Source organism: Lethenteron reissneri, chromosome 21 (assembly GCF_015708825.2).
Source record: "Lethenteron reissneri isolate LAM-NWPU_2019-01 chromosome 21, ASM1570882v1, whole genome shotgun sequence".
Classification (NCBI taxonomy): domain Eukaryota; kingdom Metazoa; phylum Chordata; class Hyperoartia; order Petromyzontiformes; family Petromyzontidae; genus Lethenteron; species Lethenteron reissneri.
The window spans coordinates 2,504,759-2,522,254 of NC_083799.1; the positions used below are offsets into that span (position 1 = coordinate 2,504,759).

Genomic DNA, 17,496 nt, shown 5'->3' on the forward strand with positions numbered 1-17,496 from the left:
GCTGCTATGAGCTGCAAATTGCTGTGTATTTATTTTATTTATTTCAGTCACGTTTGCCAATGAGCCCATCCATCTTAAAAGACATATAGTCCGATTTGCATGCAGGCAGAAAGCTTTCAGACCAGTGACAAGTGATCAGAGGATGCTAACTTTGCGTCAGGACGAAAGTGTCCTGCCAAGATGAGAATCGGCCTCATAGTCTCAGACAAAACAACACTTGGCGGAATGTTATTGCAAGGTAAGTGATGGGCTCACTGCTGTTTTGCTCTTTCCAGAGCCAACCTCGGGAGACTTTCTTAGCTATTGGACACAACCGCTACAACAACAACATGCAAAACCTGTATGTCTGCTACTTTAAATCTATCAAATGGTAAAACTGGGGTTGCGACATTCCCCTGAGCATCATGCAGTTTTACAATTATTACAGTCATGGCTTAGCATCTGATTCATTCATTTTCTAGAAACTGAACCGCACGTAGAAAACATTCTGGAAGCATTTCCACATCAAAACTCATGCCATATCTCAGCACAATCTCAGGTGCACATACGATAGCTGTGACAGCAATAAGCTGTGCATGCAAGTGCAGTCCTGCATAAACTAATTTCATGCCTGCGTGGATACGATTGCAGATAGTACCCTCGAAACGACGGATGTAAACACGGAGCCACCGCAGGTGCTATGCATTTGGTGGACAACCCAAGGAATGCTTGCTTGGTTGGTGAGGTCGGCTTGCCAAGCATACATGCAGGACATCCAGTTTGCCAGACCTTAAAGGTATTACACAGCACCTTTAGTGCATTATCAGAAATCATGAATTAATATAATTATTACCAGAGCTATTGCACTCAAGCGATCACGAGGGCCAAATGCATGAATGGCTCCACATAGTGCACATCATGTGCTGGCATAGCAGCATTTAAATGCAATGCCAGAAAGTGTTTGTGCGCCTTCACCCAATATCCTTCAGGAGACTGAGTCTGACACAAGCACAAACCTGAGCACACTTCAGGGGGGCAGGGGAGTAAGCATTTTTCTCAGCACTTGTCAACCGAGTTAGTAGACTGGATTGAATCAAGGAGTCGAGTAAATCCTTTCTTATTTTTTGCATGAGAATTTTTTTTTTATATATTGGGTTCGAATTTGAGAAATTAACACAATATAGTATTGGTGTTTGCTCACTGCTCAGCATTTTCACAAGATAAATTAGCCTTAAACGTGACAGCCTTGAGCTCTCTGGCCACTTCTATAATCCATAGTTCTAGAGAAATACAACAGTGGTTTTGCTGTGGCCCCTGCCAAGGAGATTGTGGAATTTCCAGCAGTGGCTCGGAAAATGTGAAGGCAATGAAGAGAAAATACTGTAGTAAAATAAAAAACTAAAATGTGTGAACATTCATAACAAACAGTACAAATAAAAATGCAAACTATGCAATTGTATAGCACAGGTTCAATTTACAAGAAATAAATGTGTTTTTCAAATCATAAGTTATATACAATATTTCAAATAAATAGCAATTTAAGAGTAGAATTTAAAATGACAAATGTCATCACATTCTTAAGCGGGGAAGCGTCCTGTGAGACCTGCTCGCCAGTTTCTTTAAAGAAACTAAAAGTGGATCTGAAGTGGCTCGTCACACAACAGAGATTTCACGACACCATTGTGTTGCCTTGGTATAACAGGCACTTTGCATTTCTAATTATCTGTGATCACATTGGAGGTTCATTGCACAAGGCTCATTTGCGTACAATGGCACTCAGTGTAGAAAGGCTGGCCACATCTACACTCGTCACTTAGTTACCGGCTCTTAAAATAACAACAGCAGCCGGCAGTGCGCTGTCATTTCACGAGGCGAGAGCCGCAGTCAGATGAACATCGCTCTCCAAATGTATATGAAGCAAACAAGTGCAGAATGAGAAGCCACAAAGAGAGTTATACACTGTCTGGAGCGCTCGCGATGTCCTCTCTTTTGCCATCAGGATGATATTGCTGGGGGTGTTCTGGTAATAGACTGACATAGCCATCTCAACTCGGCAGCCTTGTCTTACTAAGTAAATACAAACAAACACGTATACACATACATAAATCATTCTTGCAAGGCTGCTAGTTCAGATATCGATAGGGGCCAACTTGGCCTATTGACCCGAAATGGTCGACAAGAAGAGTAACAATTTGTGGGAAATCAAACGTGATTAGGCTGCAGCCATGGTGTAATGGCTAGCACACTGGACCTGCATCCCAGAGGTCAATGGTTGGATTCTACTTCCGGCATGGTCAGTTGAAACAATGTTGCATGATAATTGTTTTTTTACCCTTTTATCTGGCAACAAAACTGACACTTTTTTTTACAAGGAGTCATGTTTACATTGACCACAATACCTGGGGTCGGAATGCAAACAAAAAACACAACTCTGATAATGTATGCACTGTCCTTGAAATTGATTGGTCTACACCCAAGACAGCTTTTCTTAGAGCCTAGTCTCACATGGTGTTGGACCAGATGACGCCAAAAGGTGCACAACTCAAAGACAATGCACCATCAGAGTATGAGAGCTCGGGGTAAGCATTTACACCATTGGAACCTCCTTTGCCAGTAGCAAAACATAACTGGTTATCATGTTTTGCTACTGGCAAAGGAGGTTACAATTTTGCATGTTTCTTAAACCCCCCTCATCATCTCTGTCCTTCCAGCAGTATAAATTGAATCACCACAATCCCTCGATCAGCAGATTGCGTGTGGTAGGGTGAAGTGTGGGTATGCTCACCACTTCCAAGCCATATGGCCAGTGTGGAAGAGTAGGCCAGCAGTGCTGTAAGCAAGCGATCTCAGCGCTGCCCCGTGACCTTTACGAGCAGTGTTTACTCTTGTCGAGAGTAGGGCCCCTGCTCGAGGGAATGTAGAATTTACACCACTTGCTCTGGGTGTTTGAGCAGAAAAAAATAACTTCGACTTTGACGAAGGAATATGGTAAGCCACCATCCAGCATAACCCCCTCCAGCAATACACATGTTTGGGGGTAAAATTTTACAGCCAAAGAATTGGCAGACTCAGACACCCACCTAGGAATGTACACACTTTGCCGCATGAGCAGCCATGCATGGTGCGTTCTCTCACTCGAGAGAGAATCGCCCAGGGACTCCTGGAAGTTGCTGTGTTCCCATCAAGAAAGAGTGAATAGCTTGGTTTTGACAGCAGCCTTTTCATCAGCCACTCTTCAACAGCCAGCCCTGCCACGTTCCACACCAAGCCACAGGCTCACGGCGGTGTGGACTGAATGACGATGGTGGCTTCATCCCCCCCAACCCCCCGATGCTCGGTGCCGAACGTCACCGCTTGTGATCAACGGGCACATTTTCCCCCATGTCCCATGCATGCAACACATCCCTCACTGCAGTCAATCCATGCATCTTGTGCTAGGTTCAGTGCACACACGGCCTCGCGTTCAGAACACGGGTGCGACAAAACACTTGGGCGAGGCTGCGCCACATGATGTACATCGACGCCGAGATGCAGACAACATCAATAAAGGCTGTGTGTGCGCTTTCGTACAACAACGCTCAACCTCTGTTGATAGGGCTGAGTGATGCACAGTGCACAAATACTTTATATATTATTTATATTTCCGTGTTCCGCTTTCATTACGAACGCACATCCGTGCATTGACGGACATCAGATGTCCTGCAGAACGAGTTCTGCAGAAGCGATGTGGCAGTTAAAGATAACTTAATGCCTTGTTCATTCTAAATACCACATTTGCCATGGAATTACAAAGCACATTTGGCAATGCCTTAGAAAATGACATGAAATAAAACCTTAAGCACTCCTGACATTGCTGTACACGACGTTCCCTATTCTTTGAGGAGGAAAAAAGGACAACTTCCCTTGACATTCAAAGACCCGATTCTTAAGAATGCTTAGAAAATACCTACAGCAGGCAAAACCAACCGCAGAGCACTCCAGCTAGAATGTGTGGTAATGCTGTTAAAGAGGTGGACTTGACCAAAGCTATGAATAAAAATTTCGGTTCAGCACAATACGGTGGTGCAGGTTGTTTCCAAGGGCAGGGGAAAAAATATTTCATTTTTTCAATGAAACTGGCTCGAAATAATTAACTTTCTCTCCTCAACAGCCGTGCACTTGAGCCACACATGATCACATTGCATTGATATGCTTTTGACAATTCTGTGAGGAAGATATGCTCTACATTATCTCCTGTCAAGTGTAGCAGAGTAAGGCCACGTTAAAGCATTGCGTAGCCTGTTCAATATTGTTCAGTGGCTTTTGATATGAATAAAATATGAGAAGAATCCAAGTGCCATTGCAAAAGTAAAAACACATAATAGAAAAATCCACTTACGTTTTGGAAATCACTTTTTTATCTTTAATGATTTTTTTTCTTTGAACATTGCTGGATAGCATACACAAACACTGAACAAAATGCTCTATGAATGCATTCCATTAACGGGTTGGTTCCTCTGCTCTCAGAGCAGACATGAAAAGAAAACAAATGAATGGCTGCAACAGCTGGAAGCTCGGCTCGGCAAACTCGCAAGCTGCATGTGCGCTCAGTCAGGAGTCAGGCCATTCCCACGGCACTTCACAGGCTACAGCCCAGAGCAGCTGCCTCACAGAGGCACCCGGGACAGTCGTGTGAACCTATCCAGACCCCCTGGCCCCTCGTGATTACGCCGTCTCGAATGGGATGGAAGTCAAAGTGTCCCTGCTGGAAACGAGCACGTGCCTGCACTCTTCTCCATCGTGGATCCCGAGCCAGCGAAATTCCACATTCCCATGGCGGAAGCCAGTTTAATCATGGAACAAACCACTGTTGACATCCCACAAAGGGGTGTCAACAGTGACTGAGATACGAACTCACGACCCTCTCGATTGTGAGTTAAGTAACAGCAATGGGATGATAGGCCAAGTCGGCCCATGACCACGAATTGACCGAACGGCGAATCGTGTATTAAAACAGCAGCGCCAGCTGCAGCACCACCCAGACGGACCCGCAAGATTCTCGCTCCCGTGTGTAAATCGTGCATCAACAAAACAAAAAAGGTAAATTGTTCATATGTATTGGCGGCCATGCAAAATTCAAACATACGGCGTGTGCTCGATTCTGATCTGCAATATAAATGTGCGCACCCTGTTTATTTAAAATGAAGAAAAGGTCGCCGAGTCACTGCATAATAACTTCTTTCCTTATATTTTTCATCTTTGAATATATGTTTTTATTAAGCTTTGAACATTGCAATGATGGATACAGGTAGAACCATGTAAATGCCACCTATAAAGGCTATACAAATGTGTTCTTGATCAGGGATTGTCAAATGCATGCAACAAAATCAAATTTCTTTAAATTGCGCAATTAAACAATGCAGTTTGCAAAATTTACACTACAAAGGTTTGCCTGTGGCAGAACATCGTACATAAATGGTTTTGCGTTTGTGCTGTCAGCTTTAATCAGTCATACAGTGCCTTGTAGTGAAATATCTAGGACCTAATACATATAATCGGTGAGCAAAGCCCAGAGATTTTGGAAGAAATCCAGAAAAGAGGGGGCTTGTTTCTGCGACTATAAGGTCAGTGAAGTTGAGAATAACAGAGTTCAGAACACGAATTAGCAGACACCATGCCCTTAAGGGGTTTGGATCAAAATAACAAAGGTTTTGAGTACTGTAAAAAAACATAGTGTTGGAGGTTTGAGCCACCAGCAACTCAAATGTATGGAAATTACCTTTGATGAGGATCAGATGAAGCTCAGTGTATTTAAAGCAGAAGTGTTTACATTAGCGGCGTGAAAGTTTTGCCCTCAGTTATTGGCCAGTTAACCTGATTAACTTAATTCAAAGTGACAGGAGCCTTTCCAAGAATAAATCATTCTCATGACTCGGAAATGTTTAAAATGCCCCTGATTGAATACTGTTAATGTTATCACTCTCAGATGCTCGGAAAAATTAACCACCACTCTTCTATGAAACAAAACATTAAGAGTACTAAAACATAGAACAGTTCCTAGTCACCAAAAAAAAAAACACCACCGAATGCAGGATCTACATGAAAATTAGTCTTGAGGCTTAGTGAAGTTTTGCGAGATGGTTGATTATTATTACCACTGTGGACAAGAAACAAATGAAATTAATACTTGAAAAAAACTATTTACGTCCCTTAAAAAATCATGGCCACTATTTGTGAGCTCTGGAAAAATGTTACAATTTATAACGTATTTCCCAGAGCACTCTATGGTTAGTTTAGCCAGTCATAGCTATTTCCACTTAATTCATATACAAAATTACGTCTTTGATTGTTTTAGGAAGTTAATTAGCCCTTTTTCTTGTCGGATCAGAACACATGACACAGTGCACATTAATGTCAGCAGTGCTTAATGTTCAACCTGAATTTGTAACACGCTCACAGGCAAGTGAAAAAAATAGTTATGTCATTTCCGTAAAAACTTACGGACATGTGTGACAAAGGGTTTGCCAAGGAGGGAGAGGAGAGACTCACGGCTGGCAGAGCTTGATGAGGTCCTGGTCAGTGGTGTTGGGGAGGAGGCCACGGATGTACAGGTTAGTCTTGCTCAGGTGGTCGCCAAAGCTCCCACCACCGCCGCCACCCCCATTGTTGCTGCCGCTGGTGCTGCTTGTAGCACTGGGGCTTGGGGGCGCCAGAGGGTGGCTGCTCGCCGCGTATGGCTGGACGAGAGGGGCAGGAGGAACGGGCGCAAGCAAAGGGTAGCATCGTTAGCTGTGGCCATCGATCCAAGCTTAATGTCGGAGTCGAGCGTCAACATGGCTTCCTGCTCAAACAAGCTCTCGACGCTGATCGGTTCTGTTGGCAGACTTGATACAGAAATGGAATGTCTACATTACTGTGCCAGGCAGCAGAATGTAACATACGGAAACTGCTGATGACTTGCAACAAAGATTATTTTCATGTCAAGCCACATGGGTTGATGATGATGATGATGAGCGAAGTTGACCTCTGACCAGGACATTAACTCATGACCTTCTAATTGTGAGTTGAATGCTCTGCCACAGCTCCACCGAGCCCGAATGACCGGTGAATATATCCGAGAATATACCCGAGTGTCCTCGACTGTGGTTGTATCAATATTTCCATGCTTTCTCTATTAGAACCATAATTATCATGATCATCATTATCTATTCCCCTTCCACTGCTGGAAGAATGACTCTCCATGCTGGCACCATCTGTCACTGTCACGTGATTATTAATTCCAGCTCCTGCTTGTGTCCTGTTATTAATTATGCAGTAGTAATACTATTATCCCATTGCAATATACCACATGCAGCACTGAGGAACTTGACAATGGGGAAAACAAATGTAAGCCAGCCAATAATCTAATACTGAGCATCTATGAGTTGCAACTATCATTTTGCACCATGATTGTCAATGGCATTCACATATGCACACATATATACATACACACACATACAGTATAACCTGGAATATTACAATGCAGCTTGCTGCTACAGCAGATCAGTGTCAACCGCAAGCGTTACCCTCACAGGATGTTCTGGGCTACCGGACTGATAGCAAGGCAGGATGTAGCTTAATAATTTAGATAAGGTACAAAGTGATGCCAGGGAAGTGGAAGCAGAATGTAAAGAACCTCTAATGAACTGCAGCTGAGAGGAGTTTGATTCGTAGAATAGATTCATAGGATGTGTCTCTGAGACAGATTCATGAAATCCATATAATTCGTCTCAGATGCATTTGGCACGATGCCAACAATAACTATTTATATCTTCAGGTCTTGCCCATTTATATTCACTGTTAAGTCCACCCCAACTACTCTGACCTCACCCCTACATCAACCCCAGCCGAATCAACGTGCCATCATTATCTAAATGTTACTGTAATTGTAGCATTGTCTTTATCCCACCATACATTCCCCTAAGACTATTTTCCCACCGCAACAAACCCCACGTCTGGCCCAAGATAATTAAAATAACAAGGGAAACATGTCTCACATTGATAAAGATGACAAAGATTTATAATTAATTCCCCACGAAGTGTTTTTAAAGAGTCTCTGGCAATGGTTTTCAGCGATTGAGAATTGCCGAATGGCAATGGGTGAACAATGCATGAGGACACATAACCCAATTTCTACCAATCACAGACCTGACGAAAAAAAGGATGGATGGACTGATGGAAGGCCAACTGATAATTATTATTCATACGGCATATTAGTATTACACTGTAATGTTGGTTACATCTGTTGAGCATCATATTATTTTTGAGCATCATTTTGATTAGTTTTTAAAATTAGTTTTGAACCTATCTACGTGACTTTACCGAAAGAGCCAAAGAATATGAATTCCCGCAGTCACAAAAGCTCCAAGTCAAAATTTCATCATATGTTTAATTAACAGCAATGCACATGTATTTATTTATACCACCTCACACATGACCACATGACCACCCGACTCACTGTGCTGCACACATGTCAACTCCTAGGTGGACAGAGGTGCCAGACTGGATATATTTGTAACTTACTCATAGGCATGTTGCTGTAGGTTAGGATGCTGGGACGAATTCCATCTGTCTTATTGAAGGAGATGTTTTATGTTTACGTCGTCGATATGACCTCGGTTTGAGGTTTCATCGTAAACCAGGCGCCGCCTACACCACAGTTACGACCGAGAAGTGAACTCGGACACCGGTGAACCTCGGTCAAGGGTGTAGCGTTTAACCACAGGCTAGGCCCACACACTGACTTCAGAGGTACTTTGCCGATTGTTGTATAAACAAAAACAGATTTATTGACTCTATTGATTCTAAAAATCCGAATAATAATGATGTGCCACGACAAAAATAATTCAAGAAGCACACGCGCTTTTGGGAATCATATTAAACATTTTACTAAACATTTTAAAATTGCATTCAGTTTTGTGGTTTACAATCAATTAACTTCTCTATTATTCACATCCAAGGATGTACGTAACAATGTAAAAGGTTAAAAAGTAACAGTTGAGCCCTGCAATTGCTTGCTGATGCCACCGCTGGCAGAAGAGGTCTCCACAATAGCGAGCTCTCCTCTTACACGCTGGTCAGATGTCTTGGAAGAGGTGGGGGTACCCACACTTCACCCCACGACACTCGACTTGACGATCGACTGGTGCACCCATGTATACTGCTGGGTGGGCGGAGGCGCCATAACAATGAGATTAGCTTAACAAGGTATAAAATGTGTAAATACAGCACCGTGAATTATCATTAAACGTAATAAACGTGTATCTATATTCTTTGGGTCTATTGGTAAAGTCTTTACCATAAAGTCTTTACCGAAAGACCCAAAGAATATTAATTCCTGCAGTCACGAAAGCTTTAAGTCAAGATTTAAATATTTTTCTGACATCGAAAGAAGGGCTTTGCCTACAATCGTATGCAACATCTGATATCACTGTAATATGGATAAGCACATAAAATACATTGTCACACATCTCTATAAACCAAATCTGCCGTAATTTTAAGCCAGAGGGAAGCCCTGGGAGCAAGGGCATGGTTGGACATTTGTGGTTTTCACAAGCTATCACTCAGCCCGATGGACTCCACCAGTGTCCCTCCCAAAAGCCATTAACAGGAACCTCCCACTGGAAACGCACGAGCCTGCCGAGGGCTGTTGCACGCACGCACAGCTTTATATCTGTTACGGCCACTGCACTCGCCGTTCTAGATAATGGTGTGATTTAAGCATATTCTGTTTTCCCAAGAGGCATCTGAGTCATATTACAAGGCTTATCAGGCTGATGCAGCTTCTGGTTTGAAATTATTTTGAGCATTTCACCCGCAGAACATTTAGATCTTTTTTTCCCCGTGCTGAAATTGTCAGATTTTTTTCTTCTTTCGAATGAAAATCGCAGGTTTCATGAACCAGATGCTGAATGTAGTCAATTGACGCTGGGTGTACCGGCCGGGACGTGGACATTTCTGTAAGTCGCCGAGCATTCTGCTTTGCAATTTCTGCAGCTTTCGGATTATTTCAGAACTTATTGCGGTTATTGCTCGTCATTTAACAAGAACAGGTTTTCATTTGTGATGGAGAATGCATCACAAACGCACCAAATGTCACTCCTCGTCTGCTCACTAAAATAACCCGAGGTGTGTCACAAGAGGGAAGTCTATCGCAGATAGCGGAGAAAATATGAAATGCAGTTTGGGAGCATGTGGCCATGGCATGCAAGGTGCTTCTGAGGTCACAAAGACAAAGATCCCCCGTATAGCCTGAACAGAATGTTGGGGCAAGTGCTGTTCTCGAGCACCTATGAAGGCTGGCACGGCGCACGAGGGGGTGACTAGCCAACACCACGTCCGGTCGCATTTGTCTCCCAAGTGGCGATGTTTTTACACATCGTACTATGGACTCAATTCAGGCTTAGTCGACCTAGAAGAAACCCAGAACCAGTTCCGATAATTGTCACTGGTGTTGTTAGCCGCGAGTGGGAATCACTCGGGTCACTGGGTTGGTAGTGCATCGCGTTAACCGTTGCTGTACCGCTCCCCTACCTTCTGAGGTCACGAGCACTAATCCAGGGACAGCAGGCCTGGCGACTGGGTCGCCGAGCGACATTTGTGTGAGCGAGCGGAAGGTCAGGATGTGCCGAGATTCTGTTAATAAATGCATTGTTAACTTCATGGAGAAATGAAAATAAGGTAAATGTATTTTCAAAAGGGTCGTTTAAAGGAATAATAATGGGATTACCTGGCTAAATTTGAAATGAAAAATAAACGTAATTTGAGGGCAGATACAAACAAATCTAGCTGAAGCCTGAGGTCCACTGGATGGAAACTCATTCTGATAAAGGCCTGCAGGCCAAAATATTGACCGACTTCCTCAATGTAATTGTAATTGCCTCACATTTTTTTGGTATAAAAGCCCATTGTTGCATGATTTATCTCTAAGTGCTTGCAGCAGCTGCAGGACAATATGTTACCATAAAAAAACCCTAAGAGATTAAATTAAAAAAATAAGCCATCTTTGAACCATTTGGAATAACAATGTACTGTAAAATAAGGCCAAATTAAGAGACTGAATACCACCATGGGAATGTTGAATTTCCACCACTAGCTTAGGTTCGTCAACACACATGAGCAATACACAATTCTCATTTGAGCATGGTGACACAATATCATTATTGTAAAATAACAATCCTACAATACAACAGTAATGTTCTCTGCACACACCAACTGCACCATTGTGAGCCATATGGCAGAGTTACTTAAATGTGCCCAAATTCCCATTTGGTGTTCTCTTCCATGGAAAACAGGTCTGCTGCTCAGCCTCCCCGTCTTGGACCAAAGGCCCTCTCATAAGTGCAGAAACACACCGTCCAAAGGGAAAGATAAAGAGAGAATCAAGACTCATGTGTCACTCTCCGATTGCCTCTGGGCCAGAGTCGATCTCCGTCCATGCATTAAATTCCACTCTCATTCAACATCAGCACAATAGGGTGGGGGGATGTGGTTGGATACATTCGATATGGATGGAAACCTGAGCAAACCCAACAGACTTCCCAGCTCGTCCCGGGCTCCCCCCCACCCCGCCGTCAGACCAGACTAACGTCCGCTGCCACATGGCCATTTAATCAAAGAGCCACGCCAAGCACTGTGTGGGTGGAGCAAAACGAGGCGAGGGAAGGGCACATTGCCGGGCTCACAGCTTCTAACCATACTGCATTCGACGGCCTGTCTGGCACGTGAAAATGCCAGCATTCTCGTTGTAGTCATGGTGATTTGTTCGTTACGATGGTCTCTAAAAAAATCCCTTAAGTGTTTGGCATACAAGTCAAGTGGCAAGGCTGAGTATCGGCCTCCTCATGAGTGTGCTGTGAAGGAAGCTAAGCACGAATTAGCAGGGGGATCACACACGCCGTTTTCAGCTGTTTAAATGTGGCAACAACCTGTGGTCATTTAATAAGAGTTTTAGGAATTAAAGAAAAATGAAGAACAATATGGTCTTCAATGCACATATATATGTAAATCCTTTGAAGGTGTGCCCTGGGAACAGCTGCATGCTGCCACCAATTAGCATGTTAACTATAGAACATAAGACAACAACAGTACACATCCTATTGTGAGACCAGATGGACAGAATTTTTTCATAAATGTATGCATAAAATAAAAAGCAGACAATCAAATAAAACATCGCAAAGCTAAATTTTACATGAAGGCTGGTGCACAAGAAAAAGTTTTAAGTGCCGTGTTTGGAAGTACAAACACTGAGTTTTGGTGAAACTATTTTTTTCTTTCATGAATAATGCATTTCCAAACAAGTAGATAGCAGTAAGGACGCAGTTATATCTTTTTTTGTGGTGTGCAGCCCCAACGATCCTGTCAAAGGTGCACGGTGCATGATGGATTGTTCAGCCATATTGGGACCTTTGGAGATTTACAGCTACAAGTTTCACCTCGTGATGCTAAAGAACAGTTCTCCCTTAACATTTCCACTTTTATGATCTGTAACAGCATCATGGCTATGCCTGTACCTGGAATCAGGCTGTCTTGGTGCAAATTTTCTGTGGTGGGCAGACAAAACCGCCTGTTCAGATGCGAACAAAGCGGGCACTTGTTCAAGTACCCTACAATCTAAGAAGTTCTCAAAATTAGCTCCAATGACAGCATAAATAATTCCATTTCAATAAATGCGGCTTGTCGCTTATATTGAAATATTCCAGCTCTGAGAACTAAAGTTGTTGTTTTCACAGGCATGCAATGAGCAATCTTTACATCGTACGGATACTCATTCCGTTTTGCCATGGGGCATTATCTGGACGCTGTGGTGAGATGTTAACTCCCTCGGCTGGTATACAGGTCGTGGATTTGATCCAGACCCTGATTCCTGTATATTTGGAGTTTGCATATTCTCCCCGTGGGTGCGTGGATTATTCTCCAGGCCCTTCAGTCTTTCCCTCCACATGCATTTAGAAACATGCATTTAGAGTATTTGGCTGCTATAAATTTCCACTTAAACCACTTTGTTAAGCTATTATTTGTGGCAGGTGGCTTCTATAAAAAGCTATATAGCTCAGTGGGCCTGACCTAGCAAAATGTAAAGTTTAATAGTTAAAAAAGTGTCAACACATATGCGGAAAAAAATGTTTTAGGCCATCTGCATATTAACAGCATTTGCTCCAGCAAACTCTGTACTTTTATATATATACGGATACACAGAACAGAGGTTTGTATATTTGATTTTGCATAGTATGAGTGAGCTCTAGGGTTGTGTTCCTAATTTTCTGATTAATAAACAAAATTAAGTCTGGATGCAAATATGTTTTTGTTTCAGAAGTGATGTCACTAATATGCTGTCACTTCCACGCTTTCCCCACCAAATTGTGTCAGGTGGTATCGGGTGATGTATATCACTTGTTAGTGTAGACACAAACATGTGTGTACATGTGAAAATCCACAAAATATTCCAAAATTGTCCTTAAAAAAATTAATCTGAAAATACTAAATCAGGTTATATAATAATTATTTTTCTTAAATTCATCACCAGTGCGTTATATCCAGTATTGGATAGGAGGCCAGGATTGAAGTAACTCCAGAAGTAACTCTTCTTCTGGGGCTCATTGCCTGACACAATGCGATGCTCTGGTCAACTCCATTCTGGACGTATGCATCTTCATCTCATGGCCTGATGCCGAGATCACTAAAAAGATATGAGTAGAAAGAAAACATAATTGCTGAAAGTAACACCCCATGCACAAAAGCATAACAAATTGTGCTGTAGTTTGTAAATAATGCTTTCTGTCTAAAATAGTAATGTTAACGGTGCTCAACAGAAACATCTGCTACTTGACGGTACAGCCAAGTGTAGTTTTCACGAAACATTCTGATGTCTTGATGAATTGCCAACGTGAATCTTTTTCTGGGGAAGGTTTGTAAGGGTACAGAGTCAATTTCAAGAAATATATATTTTTTTCAAAACATTACAATTACTGAGCTTCTTTTGGTTAACAATAAAATATATCCGACATGTCATAACACGTGCATTAATTTAAAAGAAAATTCCAGAACAGAGAATACAATGCTGATGCAAAAGTGTAAAGGAAGTATCAATATGACTATCCGAGATTAATCGTGTATGCTGCCTCAAATATTGTAAGAAAACACTGCATATATATAGACATTAATTAAACATTCCAATTCTATTCATACAACCACTGCCCATCTATCGAACATTTCATTTGATCATGAATCTGTTCAGTTGTGTTTATTTTCATTCAACAGCTTAAAAATTTAAATGAACGTCGTGGCAATTATTTAGCAGTCGTGGTTTATATTTGCCAAGTGAGACACCAACACATATCGAGGATGGTAATTATCTGCTTTCAACATTACACAACCACGCGCGCATTGGCCCAACCTTGCACACAAACAAACCTACACATCCACCAAACATATTCTATTTGAATTTAGTCAAAGAGTAACCATTCGAGATTTATTAAACTTAGAGGAGGCAGCTATCCATGAGCTCTAATGAGTTTTGATTTATATCCACAGGCAAATGGCAACATAGCAACACATGCCAGCATGTCAACTCCCCTTTCATATTGGGAGGTTGGCAGGGTTGGGAAAAACAGCATTGCCAGAAGAATAACTGGAATTTCATGCAATGAAGGAAAAATGAGTGGTCCAGCAATCAAAGCAGAGGCCATCTTCCTTCTAATGCCCTTCCCAAGCCACACAACACAGGTCACGACGCTGCTCCGCACAGGTCCGTCACGGTGACACAATTTTTGGTCGCCGTATAAACACGGAGTGCTGCTGCAAATAAAAACTCACGAAAAGCGATTCTATCAATTCAACTTTGGAAACAAGTATCGTGATTCCTACAAAAAAAACCGATCCGTTTGACTTTTACGTTATTTTATGATGTAAAAAAATAACATTGCAGATGAAAAGATGTATTGACCCCAAAAAAAAGACCAAAGCATACAATCCATTAAATAAGCTTCAAAAACAACGTTTCCATGTCTTCTAGAATACTCGGTAAATTGCATTTTGGTTTAGTTGCATTGTTACCAATCAACCTCTGACCTGGGCCACGAACCTACCCAGCCTGGGCTATAGAATCCATACAGGCTGTTAAAACACCGAGCAGGAGGTGGAGTGGGACTCTGTGGAGGGCATGTGGAGGTTGATTAAATGTGCAGTAGGTGAGGATGTGTGTGATGAATAAAGGGCACGTAATTAAAGAGAAGAGCTGAAAGAAACCAAAGCTGACTAATTAAGCTATTGGCTGGCCAGTGCCTTGCTCTCTCTCTTTCTCTCCCTCCTCATGAGCACCGCATGGTGCTGATTCACCCGCTGAGCTGTGAGCGTCCTTCAAAAGAGCCTCATTCCCGAGCCCCCGTCACTGCACGCCCCGCGCTCAATTGAATTTAGCGTTAATTTGCTCTGTGAAGGGTCCTCTGATCTCTCTCCTTTTTTCTCTGTATAGAAAGCGTGCCGACGGGAATGGGGGCACACTTCACTGCCAGATCCCATTGCTTACTCGAGATTGCATAATTCAGATTGTACAAAATGTCAAGAGCCTAACGTCAATATGGAAACCACAACTGGCATGCTGCCAAGAATAATTTTAACATAGATCCTGTGACTATTAGTTCAAATATGCTTTACATACATACACGAAAACAACACAACTGAATCTTCTTCATTTATTTGTGCTACACGTTTTAATCCCGTACTGGAACCAATAAATATGTTTTTTTGTGGAAATGATAACGCTGTGTTGTGATGCTTTTCAATTTCCCGGGTACGGATGGATGACACAATCGTGGCAACCCTAGAAAACATCGTAGCATGTCAAACAAGTCCAGTTCACTGAACGCACTCAAGCACTCGTGTAGTAGGTGGCCTGGTTGCAAGATGTTGGACGTATTCCAATGGCATTAAGGGTTTTTGGAATCCCATTGAAGCACCACTTGTATCCCCCTCTGTGAAACACACGTAACATCCCTTTAAATCCATCCAACTCTTGTTGGCCTCCACCCTTCTACACGCACTACTGGTGTGAGTCTGCCTCCTCGAGTGACAGGGTTAGGGTTACAACTGTGTGCATGTATGCATAACACGTGCAAGTAACACACACTTAATCGTTTACATCCACGAAAGTGCAACACAATTGTGTTTCGAAATCTGTTAACACGTGTACATCCTTGCTTGACTTGCGAGAACACTCGGCTAAGATGTGTTACTTAAGAAAGTATTTATCACAATGTAAAAATTGTATTTAAAGCTTTCGTGACTGCAGTGATTCATATTCTTGGTTCTTTCGGTAAAGTAACGTAGAAGGGAAATAATAAAGTAATAAAAATATAAAACAATACAAATTCTCACGTTTCGACTGCAACACAAGCAATCGTCATCAGGTGTGAAATCCACAGCAAGAAACTTTTCTTGCTGTGGATTTCGCAGTCGAAACGTCGTGAGAATTTTTATTGTTTTATATTTTTATTATTTTATTATTTCCCTTCTACGTGACTTTACCGAAAGAACCAATAATATATATCACAATGTTCTTGAAAGTTCTGGCAAAACAAATGGCTTCAAGTATTAAAAAAGGTTCAGATATTATTGATGATATTTTTAAGGCTACATTACCATTCATAATCAACGTTTTTGGGATAGATCGCGTTATTTATAAATGTGTTGTAACCCTCCACCACCCGACACGGCCAATCAGCAAAAAAAGTGTCACGTTGACAAAAGACAAATAGTTCACTACGACGTTTCGCTGGTAATTGCATCCAGCATCATCGGGCAATTCGCCAGAATGTGTCAACGTGACACTTTTTTACTGATTGGCCGTGTGGGGTGGTGGAGGGTTACGACACATTTATAAATAACGCGATCTAAACCCAAAAACGTTGATTATGAATAATATTGGTCGCGAAAGCCTACGTGTTAAACTATATTACCATATCAGTGCTTCTGAAGTCTGAATGATATTCCTGAAATTAGCAGATAACAGAAAGGAAGTGCAAAGGTGCACATTAACCATTGTTTATTGCCATATACACTGCATTGTGCGTCCTATTAAATCATGTGGACTGTTGTGTACACACACAGCTGGGCTTATCATAAAAGGAAAATATGTTATTTCTCAACATCAAATCTATTTGTCAGCTCTAAAATATCTGCCTCGAGGCCCCAGGGTCATGATGAAACTGTGAGTGGGGTGGAGGGAGCAGGGAGTATGAGGGAGGCCCTACCTTGGTGGGATCTTTGTGGCAAGGACATTTCCGTGGCCTTGATGCATGATGCGAAAGCGGTGGGTTCCATTCATTTACATTCTATTTAATTTTTGATTTAAAGCTTTCGTGACTGCAGGGATTCATCTTCTTGGTTCTTTCGGTAAAGTCACGTAGAAGGGAAATAATAAAATAATACAAATAAAACATATTAAAAAATTTCTCACGACGTTTCGGCCACAACGCAAGCATGGACGACCATGCATATTTT

At 42.1% G+C, this 17,496-nt stretch overlaps 1 protein-coding gene across 7 annotated transcripts in view; it reads right to left on the reverse strand.

Annotated features, from left to right (window-relative positions):
• LOC133345038 (RNA-binding motif, single-stranded-interacting protein 1-like) overlaps positions 1–17,496 on the reverse strand; it is a 288,223-nt gene that overhangs the window by 80,024 nt on the left and 190,703 nt on the right. For all 7 annotated transcript variants that reach the window (XM_061555419.1, XM_061555421.1, XM_061555423.1 and 4 more), the window contains one exon: positions 6,508–6,695. In XM_061555419.1, the coding sequence (XP_061411403.1) occupies positions 6,508–6,695 (188 nt within the window). The remainder of the gene's footprint in view (positions 1–6,507; positions 6,696–17,496) is intronic.